Source organism: Microchirus variegatus (assembly GCF_963457635.1).
Source record: "Microchirus variegatus genome assembly, chromosome: 2".
In the NCBI taxonomy this organism is placed as follows: Eukaryota; Metazoa; Chordata; class Actinopteri; order Pleuronectiformes; family Soleidae; genus Microchirus; species Microchirus variegatus.
The window spans coordinates 40,740,765-40,760,669 of NC_139803.1; the positions used below are offsets into that span (position 1 = coordinate 40,740,765).

The following is a 19,905-nucleotide window of genomic DNA, read 5'->3' on the forward strand; positions in this document are numbered from 1 at the left end:
CTTTGTGTTGGGCTACGTTGTGTGATGCTACTTTGTGTAATGCTTCTTCGTATTGGGCTACGTTGCATTACGCTACGTTGTATTATGCTACTTTGTGTTGCACTACGGCGTGTGGTGCTATGTGGTGTTATGATATGTCACGACTTTACGTCCCCTAACATAACAGCGTAACGTTACAGTAAACGCACACAACGTAGCATAACAATGAATAGTAACAACATAGTGTAACAACATGGCACAACAATGTTGCTTAACAATGTAGTATACAAATTACAAATATAAACAATTTAAGTTTAAAAGCACAATATCAGGACTTTAAGATGAGGTTGTACAACATTTGGAAAATGTAATAATTTTTAAAATACATAAGAAATGACATCACTGTAGGCTAAAACACCACTGTGAGCACTGGCGGATAAAGATTCTTCAATCTCTTTATTCAAATCAACTGCAAAGGTGATCAAACGTGGTAAAAAAAAACTAAAAATAGAATTCAGAATAACTAGTTCAAACGTCTTCTCTTCAATTTTCCTTCTAAATCAGCCTCAGATTGTTGTTGTTATTTTTAACTCTTCTGTCTGTGACACAGTAACAGCAGCAGTTAAGTTACCTCCACACTGTATTTAGAGGTCTGCTCATGTTAAACACTACTTCGCTCTTGTGTTGTTGGGGAAAAAAACACACATGACTCACTCCGTCTGCAGCTTATCTTGTTCAGAGTTTTTAAACAATACAATACAAACAACAAGAAAGAAAAGCAGATTTTTTTGTAAACGCAGAAAGTCTTACCTGGAGCGTTTCTCTGCACACGTAGGCGATCTGTTTCTCCCGTAATGGACCAGTCACTGTGGACAACACTGTGATTAATAACTCAGAAAAAAACACACATAACCACTTAATAAAAGGCTCTTGTTCCGTTCCGTTCAAATTTCCGTTTCAACTTAGGTAAGGTTGTCTAACGGTGAGATTAAGTGGCAAAAATGGTTAAAATCAAATCTATGTGTACCATGGTATATATCCTGGAGCGACCCTCCACCACAGTATTCCATGCAGATCCACAGCTTTGTGTTCCTGCAAAGAGAAAATATTATTAACCCTTAGATACACCCAGCACACCAAATGGTGCGCATGAAAGTACACAGCTATAAAAAATAGTATACATTTGTATTTTTTCATTTTTTTTTATTTTAAGTTCTAGATCTGTTCTTTCCATGCATATAAAATATTAATATATATTTTTTATTTTTAACCGTTAAATTGCCGGGTTTATTCATGATGCGCCTTGATTTTATGATCTAAAAAACACAAAAAATGAAATATTTTCAACATACTTCATGCAAACTGGATTTTTATTTTTTTTTTGATTATTGCAGCCTGGTATATGTAAAAGATTACCAGAAGCATTTTCTTTTTGTATTATTATTTTTTGTGTAATGTCTAATGGCCTGAAATCCTAGCACTTTTACACCTAGCACACCAAATGGTGCGCATGAAAGTACACAGCTATAAAAATAATATACAGTATTTTTTCATTTGTATTTTTTTTTTAACTTCTAGATCAACATCTGATCTTTCCATGCATATAAAATATTAATATATATTTTTTATTTTTAACCCTTAAATTGCCGGGTTTATTCATGATGCCCATTAATTTCATGATCTAAAAAACACAAAAACTTGGTAAATTTTGAACCATATGCATGAAAAAATGAAAAAGATATGCTAAAAAGTAAAAAGTCAAAAACAGGGTTAATATATGATATGTATATTTCAGGCTGAAGTAACTTTAAAAGATTGAAAAATCTGAACATATCATATTTTTACAGCAGTTTTTGGCAAGGTGGCGTTTTCTGCCACGAGGAACAAATTAGGGAGTTTTTATGAGGAACCCCTGAGGGTTAATTATTCAAATATTAGTATGTTAGAAATCAAATGACAGCGTAATGTGGACGAAATTAACAAGCAAATATAAGCTTGGAACCTTGAAATATGACACGTACAGTATCATCATCATCATCTGCTGTGCTACGACTTCACTAAACACTACAATGAGTGGGAGAGGCATCCAGCAGCAGAGCGGGGGGGGGGGGGGGGGGGGGGTTAGCATAAGAAGTCACATTCCACATTGTTCAAGTCCACCAACAATCCCAGGAATCCCCCAGACGGACACAACGATTTGCCGCAGACGCACCTGTGGTAGCTGCCGAAGTAGGCCACGATGTTTTTGTGCTTGCACTCCTTCATCATGGTGATCTCCTGCTGGATGGACGTGATGTCGTCACCTGAGCGCACACACAGAAGTCAGACGTTTCCCTCAAGTTCAGGATAATCACAGAGTGCAGAGTGCAGTGAAAACCACAGGGTTGAAGACAGGAGCGTTATTTATCTAACAGCTCGCCGGTTAAATCTAAATATATATACGATCCACATTCATTCAACAAGAGAGTTGACACGGTATATTTCTCTGTTGCTGGACAAATAAAGGACTATCTTGTCTTATTATCTTATCTCTACACAGATGTCAAAACACTAATAAAGACGTCACATACCTGGGTCCAGTTTGACAATTTTGATCGCTGCCAGCTCAGACGTCCTGATGTTTCGAGCCTGAAAGGCATGAAAACATGTATAATATCATACACAGGGTTGATTATTCTCTCATTTAATGTCATATACTTGATAAATTGATGGTTTTTGGTGAATGAAATCACAACTTTCTTTTTTTTTTAGCATGAACTTCTGTTTCCTGAGACTTTCTTCCAGCAAAACAGCCGTTTAACTTACTCCAGTGCTGCCTTACTACACCCGGACATTTGGAGCTGCCTGGTAAAGGAACAGCAGATACATCGGAGATGCACAATTTTTCATATTTGTGCGAAGAGATCTACTGAGTGTCCAGGTGTATTTTTTAGCAAATTTTTCAGCCAACTGTGTGCAGCCATCTCGCTTTATTAGCGTCAAGTCCTATTAGGGCGGAGCTAACTTTAGCATTTTTGGTGAATAAAACCATAACTTTCTTATTTTGAGCATGAACTTCTGTTTCCTGAGACCTTCTTAGTTAGCAAAACAGCAGTTTAACTTACTTCAGTGCTGCCTTACTAGACCAGGAAACTTGGAGCTGCCTCGTAAAGGAACAGCAGCAAGGTCGGACATGCACATTTTCTCATATTTGCAACAGAATCCACCTCTGAAACTCTTCATGCAACCGTGTGCAGCCATCTCGCTTTACTAGCGCTACGTGCTGTAGCGCTCGTGCTTCCACCTTACGTACTGCAGCTTTAAGTGTTTAAACGCTGCATTCGAGTTCAATCGAGTACTTGTTTGGTTCGTAAAATGTTGATGGCTTTTATTGAATGATGAAATGATTCAGCTTCAACGATTTCTTTGTCTTATGGAGCAAAGAAACCAGAAAATCTTCCACGTTTAAGAAGCTGAGAAATCACAGCGCTGACTGTGACCGTGTTGAATCACAGCACAGATGAAGCTGATGTCATAACAACAGCGCAGGGCGGCAAAGGTTGTCGTTTTACAAACAGCTGTGCCATGTTTTCAGCTTCCTCATCTCTTCCTGGGAACATCCGACGATGACGGCCAATCACGCCGACGCGTCCACGTCAACGCGACCTGAGACTGGGCCGCGCTCACTTCCTGTTTTCTTTCCTGCCGCCTCGACCGCAGCACTTCCTGCGACGGCAGCGATAGTAGAGTCTCTTTTTTTTTTTAAATTCACTTTGCCTCAGAGCCTGAAATAACAGCCGCTCATGGGTTAGGTTTTGATTTTTTTTGGAGGAAGTGCACTCTTAAAAACTCTCAAACTGTCATTTCGTCACAATGAGAACTCGAAGTTTCCTACTGTAAACACACACACGATGAAAAAGGATATATATATAAAACACCACAGCTCATGTTTCTAAAAGCCACAAGTATACAGCAGCACGATTTAACCATTTTTGGTCAGCTTTAGGCAGAGAATTGAGGAAACGATGAGACGATGATGATCATTTCCTGGTTCTAAAAGTGTTTAAATGTGATTTATGCACAGTAAGCGGTTAACAGGCTAAGAAAAGATCAGTGTTCAAGGGAGAAAGTTGTTTGTTTGATGAAAAGGTGTCAAATTAATGTTAATAATCAGTATATATATACATATATATATATATATATGTATATATATATACACAGATCATAATACCAACTCTTCTTCTGGTTTTAGTTGGTAGTAACGAGTAACAAACCCAGTTAGAGGAAATGTAGTGGCGAAAAAGTAAAAAGTTGCCAGAAATATAGATAACAAAGTAAAGTACAGATACGTGATTTTTGTACTTAAGTACAGTAACAAAGTATTTGTACTTCCTGAGTGTTGCTGCTGTGTAAAGTGTGTGTAAAGTGCAGGTCTGTGCAGGATTACCACACTTCATAATGTGGCTTTGTAATTCACCTGTAACCCCCGCCAACACACACACACACACACACACACTGGTTTCACATCCTTTGTGTAGACACACACAGACATACTATAATGCATTCCCTAACCCTGAAACCAGGTCTTAATCCTGCCATTGTGGGACAATCGGTCCACAAAGCCTACAGCTGAGGACGTGGACGTGGACGTGGACGTGGACGTGGACGTGGACGTGGACGTGGACGTGGACGTGGACGTGGACGTGGACGTGAACAAGTACCTGGACTTGGAAGTGGTCATGGACGTAGACATGGACAAGGACATGGACATGGACATGAAAGTGGTCATGGTCATGGACGTGGATGTGGACATGGACATGGATGAGAACATGGACATGACATGGATGTGGTCATGGACATGGACATGGACGAGGATGAGGATGTGGACGTGTTCATGGACGTGGACATGGATGGACATGGACATGGGTGGACGTGGACACAGCCTCTGAGAAATGAAGTGATTCATCATGTTTGCTGCCCTGCGCTGTTGTTATGACATCAGCTTTATCTGTGCTGTGATTCAACACGGTCACAGTCAGCGCTGTGATTTCTCAGCTTCTTAAACGTGGAAGATTTTCTGTTTTCTTTGCTCCAGAAAACAAAGAAATCGTTGAAGCTGAATCATTTCATCGTTCAATAAGCGCCATCAACATTTTACGAACCAAACAAGTACTCGATTGAACTCGAATGCAGAGTTTAAACACTTAAAGCTGCAGTAAGTAAGCTGGAAGCACGAGCGCGACAGCACGTAGCGCTAGTAAAGCAAGATGGCTGAACACGGTTGGCTGAGGTGGATTCTGTTGCACTGAGTAGGCCTGCACAATCAATTTGGTTTGTCACAAATATGGAAAAATGTGCGCCTTGGACGCTGCTGCTGTTCCTTTATCAGGCAGCTCCAAATTTCCTGGTGTAGTAAGGCAGCACTGGACTAAGTTAAACGACTGTTTTGCTAGAAAAATGTCTCAGGAAACAGAAAGTTGTGGTTTTATTAACCAAAAAATGCAAAAATTAGCTACGTGCTAATTGGACTGGACCATTGTGAAGGTAAATGTGGGTAAACTACAACAGAGACATGGTCTTCTGTGACCATGAAGACAGAAACTGTCCCTCTGTGCAGCCACAGAAGGATTAATAACACACACACACACACACACAAACACACACACACACAGAGTCCAGTGAATGCCCACTCGGTCACATGTCCAGAGGGTTTGACCTTTGACCCCTGCGGTGGCAGCAGCTCGACAGCAGCAGAGCTGCACGTGATAATGTGCCATTGTTGTCGTTGACAAGCAGACGGACAGGTTACATCACGTGGTGATGATGATGATGATGATGATGATGTCACAGTCAGCTGATCGGACAATAGCATATTTAATACACATGAAAGGTTGTATATTTGTACACACACATGACTCAGATCAAACTGTGTGTGACTTAATGACAAATACTTCATCTCCTTTTGTCACATTCTGAGTCGGAAATATGTGTTTTTAAATACAGAATATCACCAGAATCATGCTCAAAGTTCATGTTGTTCTCATATGGGGGACATATTTAATAATGAAGACGGAGGGTTCAGTAAGACAAGGTTTTACGAAGATTCTGGATCGTCAAGAATTTAATTTTTTTTTTAGCTCAGAGTTTACTGATTGTGCGTGAAACAATACTAAATTCTTGTGTTTTGCCTGTGCAGGATGCACAAGGCACCGGGGCGGGTTAACAGCACAGGATGTTTGCATCCTGACACCACAGTCTGACACTCTCACACACACTCACACACACACTCACACACACTCACACACACACACACACACACACACACACACACACACACACACACACACACACACACACACACACACACACACACACACACACACACACACACATTGTAGGTTAGATACTTCAGACTCAAAAACAGAGCAAAAAATGCACAAACCTGTTGCAGCACAAATGCGACAACGTGCCGCGACACAACAAGAGACGCAAAACGTACGGTTTAAAAGCGTCGGGAATTGAACTTACGATTGTGTGATCCCTTCAAAATAAAACTAATTTAGGTTTTTTTATTTATTTATTGAAAGCGTTTTCGTTTGTACTTTAGGGCCTCGCTTTACAGAAGCCGCCATTATTTAGTGCCGTGTACGGCAAGCCTGAAGGGACAAACCAGCCACTTTACAACATCCTTTATGGCACGTAAAGGCCACCGTAGTTTCCCGGCACTCTTGAAAATTTTAAATTTGCCATTTAATTGTTTTTTTATTGTTCTATGTCACTTAAAAAAACTGGCGTGCAGTGCATATTGTATTGAACTGAAGTTTAAAATTTACACTAAAAATAATAATCATAATAATAATGATAATTGCAAAACAAATTAAATTAAATTAAATTAAATTAAATTCAATTCAATTCAATTAAATACACTTCATTTTAGTTTTTCCCACCCCCATAAAGTAAGAAACAGTAAACAAACAGCCAACAATGGCATAACTAATGTAATAATAATAAGAAAAAACAGCTATTAAACACATAAAAAATACTGTGAAATTTGGGCAAAATATAGATAATGTGGTGTTAAAAATATAGATAGATAGACAGATGTAAAAAAAAAAAAAAAAAAAAAAAGCAAGAATAATTGTACTCAAATACTGAGAACATACCAACACGAGCACATAGAGAGACCCAAACAGCCTGCACACCGGAAGTGAAGTGTGCTCCGCACTCACCTTGAACACGTCTCCATAGGTGCCGCAGCCGATACGGTGAATTAACTCATAATCGTCCAGAGGATCGAGGAAAGAGACTCCTATGATCCTCTCCATGTCTGCAGCTGTGGACTCTGATGATGATGATGATGCTGCTGCTCACACACACATGAGGAGGAGGAAGAGGAAGAGGAGGAAGATGAGGAGGAGGAGGAAGAGGAGGAAGAGGAAGAGGAGGAAGAGGAGGAGGAGCTCGTTAATGGAGCTGATTAATTACCGGAGCATCGATCGCTCTGAGTTCCCTCCACAGCCAACACTCACACACTGACTGTGGACTGAGAGCGTGTGTGTGTGCGGAGCCAGAGCAGCAGTAGCGCGCATGCGCACACAATCCTACACTGTAAAACAATGACATCAACAGAGAGCTCACCTGTAAGAGCCAGGGCCGGTCCTAGCCTTCACGGGGGGCCCCCCGAGCAAAACAACTCTAACGCTAACCCGAATTAATTTTAATATATTAATATTATTATGATAAATATATTAATACATTTTCATGTAAACTGTGAAACTGCTATGAATTGTTTCGACAGGAAGTAGCTGGACTTGGCATATTATGCATAAAATGAAACAGTTTTAAATGGTTTTTCGACAAAAAGTTATATTTTGATCCAAGTTTCTTAATGTCAAACAATTTTAGTGTTTCTAAATACCACATTTTTCTATTGAATCTGCATGTTTGTGCTTCATGCTCTTGTTAATCGCGTTTGAGGAAACGATTAACGCGAATATTGACTTCTGTAAAACCAAATTGTAGCGTTTACAAGATCCATCCGTTACTAAACAGCTCGTTAAATGAAAATAAACCTAGAAAATGGTTAAAAATTAACATTATTGTTGGATCGTATTGTGTTGGCGCCTCATCCAGAGAACGCCGGCGTCTTCTTTCTTAATTTCCTGGTGTTTCTGAACAGGTTTGTTCAGTTAAGACACAAAAGTTGATTGTTAGATCAGCATAAACATCTATACTTTTGGCATAAATGAAGATAAAAACAGGTCAGACATCACATCTCGCTCTACTTCCATCAAGTCTTTATTACTTGAAATTACAAAAAAAGAACAATAACCACAAAGTCCTCAAGCAAATCGGATGTATGTAGCAGGTCCACCTGACGTGGCTCCGTGTCAACAGTGCATGGTCTTCCTGGTTCTTCTCTACTCGTCCAAAAAAAAAAAACAAGAAGCTAGCTCAACTCCGCTAGTCTCAAAAACTAAAAAGGCCACCTTCTACTTTGGAGAAACAAAACAAAAGCAAAAGTAAGGCAACGTAGAGCTAGCAAGAAAGAAGCTGTCTGTAGAGCAGAGGTGGACAATGTTACACAGTAACTATCCTAAAATTAATCACTTCCAAGGCTTCAGTCGCGCACGGGTTCCTACTGGTACGAGAGTCCATATATTTACACGTCTACGCGGCTCTAAGAGATTCCGGTCGTTCCTCGTTTACTTTGGCTTCAAGCGTCCAAAACGGGCGACAAGGGTTTTTTTCCGTGTGTAAAAGTCCGTGTACAATTGGCTGCCAATTAAAACACAAACTGATGACCGGGGGGGGAGGTACAATGGATCGGCCAGAAAATGGGATCATTGCTTAAATAAAAGTGAAAAAAAATAAAAAAAATAAAGAATCGGTTCACGATATGGTGACGTTTAAGCGCAGATCACGTGTGCAGGTCACGATATATTTGCTGGGGAACGTACAAAGAAATAACCACGTTGAACGGATAGTTTTTTTTTTGTTTTTTACAGTGCCAGACGAGGAAATGCGGTTTACTTCCTGTTTTAGTTTAAAAAACATGTTTACAGCAACAGGAAACTAGCTAAAAGTTGGTGTCACCTTCTAAACGGCCCCCCTACACCAAAGTCCAACGACTTTAGCTCAGACTTCACAGGAGCTGTTGACCCACATCTGCCTCCGTTTGTACGTTTAACTACGGCTTCAGTGTTTGAAATAATTTACTCGGATTTACATTAATGACACAAACTCACCACAAGAGGCAGCGGTGGGTGGATACGTCGCTCCCGACGTCCCTTAGCTTAGCTTAAAACGCTGATTTTCTCTAAGGACTTTGGTGCGAGTCGAGCGAACGAGTGCGACAAACTTCAGTTTCCGGTCGGAAAAAGGTCGTGTAACAGCGAGGTACGGTAGCAAAAATATCGTCATTGACGTAGTAAACGGGCATTTCCTCGCGTCCGCACCAACTGGGCACTAGGTTAGCGTGCGTAAACGTGCGATGCGTTTCCATGACGATTGACCGGAAAAAAACGCGCGTGGCGTCATGTTTACGTGTCGCAACAACGGAGTCCAGGCACCGTTTACCAGTTAGCTCCAGTTAGCTGCATTAGCACCTTATTTGGCGTTTCCCAACTGTTTATCAAAGGAAAAGAGCAGCGCTACAAATAACCAGCATACTTGTTCCTCAAGTTACTTTAGAGACTCATTTTAACAATCGGGAGTCACGTAAACGTGACGTCACGCGGGTATTTTTCCAGTCAGTCGTCAAGGAAACGTGACTTGCTTTAACGTTGACGTTCTTAACGCCGTCAGCGCTAACTCACGATGTGTTTCCATGACAACTGACGCGTGACGGCATGTTTACGTGCCGCAGCACAGGACTCCAGGCACCGTTTACCAGTTAGCTCTGTTAGCTCCTTTAGCGCCGTTAGCATGCCTAAAGTTGAACTGGAGCGGTCTGTTTATTGAACAAAAAGATTAGCGGTACAAATAACCAGCGTACTTGTGTACTGTGTATGTGTGCCTCTGTTTTTAAAGTTTAACGTTACTTTAGAGACTCATTTTAACAAATCTGGAGTCACGTAAACATGGCATCTTTTTCCGGTCAGTCGTCATGGAAACGCGTCATGCGTTAACGTACGTCAACACGCACAGTACTAAAAAAAAAACCTGGACTATCGCTTTATTGAATCAAGCGTCCGTGCAGCCTCACAGTTTTATCGCATCGACAAAGCGAAAACGCGCCTACAGCGACTTGCGCTGCCGCTTCATGAAGGACATGGAGTAGTCTCCGGCGGGCGTGCTCTTCTGCCGCTTCATCTGGACCTGCGACTGCGCCGTGAGCTGCAGCTTGATGGCGCTGGAGTTCACCTTGGCCGCGCACAGCAGCCCCTTCATGCCTTTCATCTTCTCGCTCTGGAATACCACGACGGGACCGGCAGTGTAGGAGGGTGACGCCGACGCCGACGCCGCCTGCTGCTGCTGCTGCTGCTGCTGCTGCTGGGACGACGGGGACGACGCGGGGTCCGACGAGGGCGACTTGGGCTTTTCCAGGAGACCCTGCGACGAGCGGCGGCGCCCGCCTCCCTCGCCGACCTTCTTGGGCTGCGATGCAGCAACAGCTGCTGCTGCTGCTGCTGCTGCTGGGGGCTGAGTGGACGGGGAGGTGGGCGGAGCAGCAGAGGGAGGAGAGGCGGAGTTCTGCTCCTCCAGCTTGGACTCCCTCCTCGGTCCTCGTCTGCGGCCCTCCCGCGGGTCATCGCTGGACTGGTCGTCGTCGTCCTGCGTCTCTGGCTCTTTGGTGATGATGGAAACCTTCTGACGCACCTTTGGAAGAAGAACACAGATTAGTAGAGCGGATTAGCGGGAAAAAAATCTTTCACAACTGGAAAGAAGCACCAAAATAGTCAGGTAAATTTCAAAATGGCGCCATTTCCATCCATATTTCACATCATTTCCTGGGCCGATTTCAGTGATTTTGGTGTCAAACGACAGGTAAAAATTCTAATGAATACATCAGAAATCCTTTTTCTATTTCTCTTTCTGCCATTTACTCGTATTTACTTATTTTCTAAAATAATGTACAAAATATGCATATGGAGAATGTTAAGGTTCACTTTTAAAGCTTTCGACCCAGTATGAGACGTTAGTTTTTATCTTATTTTGTAGTTTTATTGTATGACCAGTTTATTTGTGTTGTTTTTATATTTTCTACAGTATTTTTTATTGTTTTTTCTTTAGTCCATTAGGTCACACGTTTGTATGTTTTGATTATTGCTGATGTACAGCATTTTTGTACATTTGTAATAAACATCTTCACTGGAATAATGTTGTGTTTGTGCATATTTTCAACAATATTTTAGACAATATTCTGAGTCAATGGCAGAAATATGGAAAAAGGATTTCTGAAATTAGTTAGAAATTACTTTTTCAAGATTTTCCTGAAAAAAATGCAATGATCTGCTCAACTAAGATCTATTTTTATCCGCACAGCATCGCGACTTCTGTCAAAGTCCGAGCTAATCCCAGCTCCTCACCTGAGCTTCAAAGCGGCTCAGAGACTGGACCAGGTAGGTGGCCCAGCCCACGTGGAGCACCGGCGTGGGGCTGCCCTCCTCCCATTTGCAGATGCCGTCGTAGAAGCGCAGCAGGTGGGCAAAGCATTCTGGGTCTTGGAGCGCGCAGAAAACGGCAGCCTGTTTAGAGAGCTCCTGGAAGAGGAAGACAAGCAACGATGAGTCAATTTAGGCCTGTAACTAACAGTTATAATCATTTAATTTGTCGATTATGTTCTCATTTAATAATTTGGTCCATAAAACCTCGAAATATTGACGTTCTCAAACATCTGGTTTTGTCCACAAAACTAAATTATTCAGTTCTAATGATTTCTTTATTCTATGGAGCAAAGAAACCAGAAAAAATTCACATTTTCTGACAAAGCAAACAAACAAACTGATTAATCATTACAAAACAGATTTTAAGACTTTTCAGATCCTTAAATGTGAATTTTTTTTTTTAATCAAGTAATCAGTCACTTATTTTCCTCGATTAATCGATTAGTTAAGTCGACAAAATAATAAAAAAAATAGAAATATTGATGTTCTTGACACCTTGTTCTTGTCCACAAACGTAAATTATTCAGTTTTAGTGATTTCTTTGTTCCATGAAGCGAAGAAACAAAGAAAATATTCACATTTAAGAAGCTGAAAATCTGAGAAAACCCATGAATTGTTTCTCATTTTCTTCTCCTGACAAACAGGAAGTTGGATTTTGCTCACTGTGAGGAGAACACTCACCTTGTCTGCACCTTCTCCTCCTCCCTCTCCTCCCTCCCCAGGACTGTCTGCTACAACCGTCTCCTTCAGCAGCGTGGGGATGACGTCGTTTGCAATGTCGAAGAATTCTTTATAAATCTCCTCGTCCTCGCGGAAATAGTTATATCTGCAGAGGATAATGAGGAAAAAGACATAAATGTGTGCTTTTAAACAGCAAATCTTTATTTCCTGGATTAGGGGACATGACAGCAGTGAGATTAGACGGTGACATGAAGTTAACTTTGCTACAAAGAATCCACACATTGTGCAGAGAGGGAAAGGCCGAATGTTTCAGGACAATGCCGGAGCAGGAAAAAGGAAGCTGATAGACGTGGAGGGGAATGTGCAGCGCTCTGCTCTGGAGAGTCTGAAGGTATTTTTAGACGTGGATCATGAACGGTGTGTTTAAAAAAAAAGAGGAGGAGAGAGTGTGAGGACGCAGAGACGGACACTTCCAGACTAAACCACTGCGCGCCGTCACTGGGCGTGAGGCGAAGAGTTCCAACGAAAACACACAAACGGCATCAGCTCAAAGTGTCGTTTCAGAGCTGAGATTGATGCCGAGGACGTTCATTATCAATGTGGCAAACTCTTCAGCCTCGTTTATGCTGCCACCTGGTGTTCACAGTGCGGCAGTGTTTCCAGAATAAAAGCCCTGGATGTTCATGAACAACAAGAGGAAGCGCAGGCTCTAAAAACATTTAAATATTTCAATTAATCTTGTTTGATTGTTTTTCTAAATTAAATGAGAACACAGCAGTATGGCTGTAGCCTCAGACCGCCAAAATAAAATCAAAGATTACTATGTTTGAAATTCAAGCACCGTTCAAGGTCAATTTTCAGGCTTTTCCAGCACCTTAGAGCTGCGATTACCTACATTTTTATACGGAAAAACTATTATTTTAGTATTTTATTACGTTAAAAGTGATGGCATTATGCTAAAAACAAACATGTTTGGTGTTTTTAAAAACAAAAATAAAAAAAACTTAAGAGTAATCGAGTACTTGTTGGATCCAGAAAATGTAGAAAAATGTTCACCAAACCCAGAAATAATGATGATAATTACAATTACTCAATTTTAAAAAGAAATCACAAAATATTGTACATTTAAGACACTAAAAAAAATCTGAAAACGTGTTTTAATTCTTTACAAAACTAATCGCCAACTACTTTGATGGTGTTTTTTTGTTTGTTTTTAAATCGAATAAATAAACAAGTCACCATTTCAAGCACTTAATCCAAAATGTTACGCTTTCTAAAACCTTGAAAAGAGATTATAATTCGAGCAGAATACTGGGAATATTGCGTGCGTCTTTAAGTAATGGATGGATGGATGTGTAGAATCAACGTGAACTCACTCCTGCATGACCTGCGCTGCCTCGGCCCAGGACTTGAGAGCCTCCTGCACGGCCCTGTGTCTGTAGTGGAAACCGGCCAGGTACATGTAAGGGTAGATGTGCTCGTTGTTGTAATGTGTCTGAGCAGAACTCACGGCCTGAAGAAGAGGAAGAGGAAGAGGAGGAGGGAGAACATGAGTTTAATCCATCAATATAGCACACAGTCCTGTCACATTACAGGCAGAAATGAAATCTGACAGGAAAGCACCAATACAGTTTTAGGAGAGCTACACCTTCAGGAAGGTTTTGTAAACACACATATGATACTGATACTACTTTCTAAGGCAGCTACTAATTATTATATTCTAAATTAATTAATCAAGTAGTTGTTTTGTACCATAAAATGTCAGAAAATGTTGATCAGTGTTTCCCAAATTTGGAAATTACGTCTTGTTTTGTCCAATAGCAAAGAAACCAGTAAATATATTCACATTTAAGCTGCTGTATTTAACATTAACTGTTTGATATTTGGAGAAAAACTATCACCAATGAGAACCTTCTTTATATACTTTAAGTTTTCCGACTGTGTGGTCTAGAAAACAGAATGAATCATAATATAACCAAATTAAAGCAAAACTGAACAATACTTGCTCTCTTTTTCATTTAATTCACTCTATTATTATTATTATTATTATTATTATAATTATAATAACAATGTTTTACCTTGAGGTGGATCTTCAGTGGGTTCTCTTTGCCTGGGATCGGGTCCTGGTCCTCCAGGTCTGCCAGAGTCCCCATGGCCATGGGATACCTGGAGGAGAGCAGGAGGAGAAGGGTTTCAAGAAGTATAAAAAAAACGGGATGTACAGAATTTTACAGTGTACTAATTGTTCTTTAATGATTTCAGTGACAAAGTCTCACCTGTCTAGGTCGCCTCGATCATACAGCGTCCACAGGAGTTTCTGTTCAAAATCAGAAAGAACAAAATATTCATTCATTTCAAGTGAAAAGTCTATTAAAAAAACATACAGAAAACTAAAAATATTTCACACATAGGGTTAAAAAAATGTGTAAAATAATAACAAGTATATAAGATTTTAAGGTGATCTGCAGACACAGATTTCAGAAATCAGATACACTACCACACATTATGTCTTTGCTAACACGTGGGTGGAGTGGAAAGTTTTACTTTCATGAATACACTGGAAAATTTAGTCATCTCACTGTGACCTAAATGTCAGACAACTTCCCCAAACGCCGAGTGAAAGCGAGAGCTGTGGTCGTTTAACATCGCCGCTCACCTGCTGCAGCTGCAGCAGCTCAGAGCTGTCGGTGTGCAGGTCCAGCGAGGGGTTGATGGCACAGACCATGAAGGCCACCTCCATGTTTCTGTCACACTTCATGTAGGAGCCTTTCAGGTAGAGCCAACTCTGAAGAACAAACACACACGGTTTTATCAGACTGAAAAAAAAAATGCCTTTGTCAAAATAGATTTGCTCACATTCCTGTGACTGGAAAGAGATAAAGTGTCTCTGCATTATCTCTTCAGACTTCAGCAGCCCCCACAGAAAAAATGTGATGCTAAAACTCACTAAAGTGTGGCTCAAAGTCCACTGTTCATCAGTGTTTGTAGAGTATATGAATGTAAACACACTGTAATTAAACTTCCTGTTTAACAAACATCCGCTAACGCTATTGTGTTTGTACACGATATTAAGCAGAGAAGCAACATTTTCACCATTTTGGTGTCGGTTTAACTTAAGAGGGTCATAAATTTGAAATCTGATGCTACACAAAAACGAATAATGCATCAACGTCAATAACCAAGGCTGGTTTAAACGAAAAACAGCATTTGTTATATGGAAAATAGCTCATTTTTGTGTGTGTTTACATAAACAACAATTAGCATTATGTAATCGAACTGGCATTTAAAGGGTTTAAAAGCTTTACAAACCCGTCTTAAATAGTTTCTACCTTCTTAAGCAGCAGGTACAATTGCCAGCATTTACAGGCACAAGCTGAGCAAATATAGCATCATGACCGTGACTGAACACTTTCCAAGCAGCTATGGTATGTACACGCCAGTAACTCCCCCCTTTAAAGCCGCACAACAGGAATCTGACTCACTTGTGACTCATCTCAATGGCATATAATGAGTCACATGGTTTCTGATAAGACAGAGTCTGACACCATGTGTGAGACCATGTGCTTAAACACTTAAATACATCATTTAGAGCAGCGATGATAATAAATCAATTAATCAATGACTGTTATATGACTATATAATGAATATTTCCTGATGTCTTTGCTCCATGTTGTAACAGAGAACTCAGTAAAAGTAAATAACAAGACATTTGAGAAAAGCCTCACTTTTTCGTTGACTCCCGTCGTGACCGTCTGACCCCGCCTGTCCTCGTTACCCTTCCCGTGCCAGGTGACCTCGGCGGTTTCCTCGCCGTTTTTGCCGAAAATCACCCACGCGTGGTCCTCGGACAGCGCCAGGTGGACGTCCTTCAGGCCGAGGACCTGGCAGGCTGCGACCACCGCGAACGCCACCCCGGAACTGTCCAGTTTGGTGCCTGGTCGTAATTTAACAAAAGACATATTCAGTGTTTAACGTATTTCCCCTCTAAGGGATCGTTGATTTTATGCTACTAAAACTAGTACCTCAAGTCAAATTTCCTACCTGTGATGAGACTGAAGAGGGACTGGATGTGAGCGCGGTCCTTGAAGTACGAGCGGCTGAGGCTGTTCCAGATCACGTCGGACACCTTCTTCACCAGCTCCCTGCTGGACCCCGCTGAAGTCCTGCGGAACTGGGACAGGTCCACCGCGCCACGGATTTGGGCCGTGAAGCGCTCGTACAGCGCGGAGATCATGCCCAACTCCACTGTGGGGAAGCACGAGGTGGGACAGTCCGGTTCCAGCGGCTCGAACCGCACGCCGGGGACGTTTACGGGGACGACGCGGTTCACGGCCAGGAAGTGCTCGACGAAACCCAGGACCAGGGAAAGAAGTGCCAGGTCTGGTTCGGGCTTGCGAAGCTCAGCGTCGAAGAGCTGAACAACGCCATCTATGCCCCGTAGAGGAAAGTGCTTTTTCTGGGAGGAGTGCAATCCCATGGCGTCAGTCACAACCAGATCTTCTCCTCACCTGCAATCACATTAACAGAGAAGTTACAACTAATTAATTGACCTCCGCCTTGTGTTAGCAACACAACTCGAAAAGTCACAGACGAATTTGGATGAAATTTTCAGGAAATGTCCGCAATGGGACACGGAATAAGTGATTAAATTTTGGGCGTGATCCGTAGACGCTATCACTATTTTTATCGCTATTTTGTGGGCACTGAGCTGCCTTGGTGGAGGTCTGCGCTCTCCGAGTGCTTTTCCAGTTAAACTATACTTTCTGAGAATCTACCATGTCTAAAAAAATTAATTAATATTTAAATAAATGAATGGAAAAATGAGGGGTGGGGAAAAAAAAACGATTCACATAGGAATTGCAATTCTAATCATCCACGATTCATAAACTTAAAAAAAATCAATAAAAAAAAAAATCAAAAATTCTATTTTGAAAAACCACACAAAACACCAGTTTGTGATATTTGTAAATGGTAAAATATTTGTGTACAGTATATTTTTGTAACTTCTGTGAGAAAAGGGCAGCTAGCCTAAGCTTTTATTTATACAAGTTATTTTATTGTACAGTAAGTACATTTTGATTTGTTTTGAATGAATAAATAAAACTAAAAACTTTTGTCTTAAGTTTGCCTTTCTGTGATCACATTATGACATTATCTTATACAAACGGTATTGTTTTGATGCCATAATTTGCCTTAACACACTCATTATTCATATTTTTTGCTGGTGAGGTCAGAGAAATAAATAAATCAAAATAAATCAAATACACAAGAAACTGAAAAGCATTATTTTTCAAACAATAAAATGCTTAGAGATAAAAGTGACAAAAATGTGTGTATAAACAAACCGAAAGATAAGAAGAAAGTACAATACCATAAATAAAAATAGTCCAGGTAGGTAGTGATGAAGAATAAGTTACGTTTGAAAACAATAACAATAGCTACAGCTTATAAATTCAATTATGTGTCCATCCTCTAATGCCTAATCCTCCAGATTGCCAGCGAGAACATGCAAACTATTACATGATCACATTATTAAACATTTAATCCACTTTATATTATTTTCTCACAATGTACTCACGTGGGTATTCTAAACAGCTTCTATGTATTTTACACCATTTAAATTAGCAACATGGATCTTCCTTTAAATTAATCTATTTTAACAGATAATAGATATGCGTTACATAATCATACCTGGAGCATGAGGCCAGACACTGACCCTCGGCCGAGCAGCTCGCCTCCTTCTTACATAATGATGCTGGTTACATCAATGCTGCTAACAGACACTTTGGTGGGCGGGGCACCGACTCCCGCTGCTACACACTCATCCATTCAACACAAAGCTGCACAGAAGCTACTACAAGTTACCCGGTGCTTTTTTTAAATCGACGAAACGTCTACTAAACACCACACAAGCTTCACCGTTTGAATGAAAGACACAATAACTCTGATAAACTAACTAGCTAGCCTGGTTGACTAACATGAGCTAACTAGCGTGCCCCAGTTTAAGTTAATATTAGCTACCCGTTTATGATTACTGTGAATATAAAGTGTGTTAGATAAATACTAAATCGTTTAGATGAAGGTAACAGTGGTGAAAGGAGCACAATGTGAGCCCACACTGTCACTAACAGCTGTGAAAGGCGACTGTTGTCATGGGCAGCTAACAAGCTAACAAGCTACTAGTTAGCTTCACTCAACACTTTTGCGTTCCGCGCCGCCACCAAAAATTACGCCGCCGCACTCCGCCGCGGCGCCGGTTAAAACCTGCGAGCTCAGACAGAGGCAGGGTTCTTGGTTTCAGCGACATGTGGAGAGATTACGTACCGGTTTCCTCAAAGCCTGCGCCACATGTTTTTGTTTGTGTCTCCCTTCTTTTGCCGCGCAGTCCGCTCCGTGTGAAATTGAGTGTTGCCAGCGCGCTACGTTAGCGTAGCAGCGCAGATCTCACAATCATGCGGACGCCGCCCGTTCACTGGCATTTGGGCACGCGAGCGCGTTTGTAGATCTAAACCCGCTGTGCGCTCAAGCTCTCGCGGTGCACGCTGGGAAATGGAGTGCAGCGTATCTCTTTGTGAACCGGATAGAGCACCGCCCCTTTGGCTCCGTTGTAAAACCATGGACGATTCCCAGCAGGGGGCAGCATGACGCCTTTGTGTGTCAGACTACTGCTCGGAACAAAGGTAAACATTACATCATGGAAAAAAAAGGACAACAGTCGGATCGACCACAACATTAGAATTTAATAAAATTCGCACAAAACAGCGTTTGTCCTCAGTTTTACCGAAAAATGTTGCTGTATTTTACTACAAACAGCTCAAAAACATTAATTATGTGTTTCATCCTTCAAGTACTGTGCTAGCAAAAAAAAATGATATAGTAGCGAATGCTAAATAAAGCTATATTTTTGATAAATAAATAAACAAAGGGCAAACTCCCAATTATTCTTTTCAATGTTTATATATTTTTAATAATAAATACGTCTATTTTTACAATAGCATGTCTCTATATTGTGATGTGTTCATTGTTACATATCAAAACAAACGCTTTTATTTTGAAATTATATTATAATTTTTGAAATATATATATCACGTTCATTCAATGGCTACTGATCTTTAGAGAGTATTATTGGTTAAATTCTTCAATTAATTTAGAATTCTCACAGGATACTGCTTCATCGTGAATATTTGTTTCATCTGTTGTTATGCACAGATACTAACACAACACAATCCATGCATTAATAACACAATCATATGTTAATATTTTGTTTAAATCAAGCCAAAAATGATATTATCTATAGCCAATACAGGAATGTTGTTTACATGTTCTGTTTACCACAGAATACACAATTAATCTAGAGCAAATATATATATTTCAAATATTCCTGGGGCATGTGTGTCATTTAGAAAGTCTCCTTTGCCCAAGATAAACAAATAAAACGTCACTTTTACCAAATATAACATGGTGACTGTTCAAGAATATTCTTTTTTGCTGCCTTCAAGCTACCGTCGGATATTTGCACTACCCCGTTTAAACGCATTCAATACATTGCAAACTCCCTCTAATATGATTAGATTCTACCTGACTGGTCACTTAAACGTCTTTTATGATTATAAATACGGGAAGAAACTTCTTCTTCGTTCTTATAATAATTCGAATG

General features: G+C 40.6%; 2 protein-coding genes across 3 annotated transcripts in view; both read right to left on the bottom strand.

The window, feature by feature from the left end:
* Positions 1-7,283, bottom strand: part of map4k2 (mitogen-activated protein kinase kinase kinase kinase 2) — a gene marked incomplete at both ends in the record, with an annotated part of 30,925 nt that extends 23,642 nt beyond the window's left edge. The window contains 5 exons of the mRNA XM_083910179.1: positions 790-845; positions 1,007-1,071; positions 2,192-2,282; positions 2,550-2,607; positions 7,188-7,283. Coding sequence (XP_083766305.1) covers positions 790-845; positions 1,007-1,071; positions 2,192-2,282; positions 2,550-2,607; positions 7,188-7,283 — 366 coding nt within the window. The remainder of the gene's footprint in view (positions 1-789; positions 846-1,006; positions 1,072-2,191; positions 2,283-2,549; positions 2,608-7,187) is intronic.
* Positions 7,284-8,316: 1,033 nt separating this feature from the next.
* On the bottom strand, positions 8,317-18,617 carry men1 (multiple endocrine neoplasia I). Of its 2 annotated transcripts, none has more exons than XM_083902370.1 (10): positions 18,573-18,617; positions 16,290-16,756; positions 15,974-16,182; positions 14,905-15,033; positions 14,525-14,565; positions 14,327-14,414; positions 13,625-13,761; positions 12,249-12,393; positions 11,490-11,663; positions 8,317-10,779 (listed from the first exon to the last, which is right to left on the bottom strand). In XM_083902370.1, exons 2-10 carry the CDS (start codon positions 16,723-16,725, stop codon positions 10,198-10,200), a joined length of 1,941 nt encoding a protein of 646 aa, XP_083758496.1. In that variant the 5' UTR covers positions 16,726-16,756; positions 18,573-18,617; the 3' UTR covers positions 8,317-10,197. The 2 variants fall into 2 exon arrangements, with proteins under 2 accessions (XP_083758496.1, XP_083758497.1); XM_083902371.1 differs by lacking the exon at positions 18,573-18,617 and adding an exon at positions 17,940-17,986.
* Between the last annotated feature and the right edge of the window lie 1,288 nt (positions 18,618-19,905).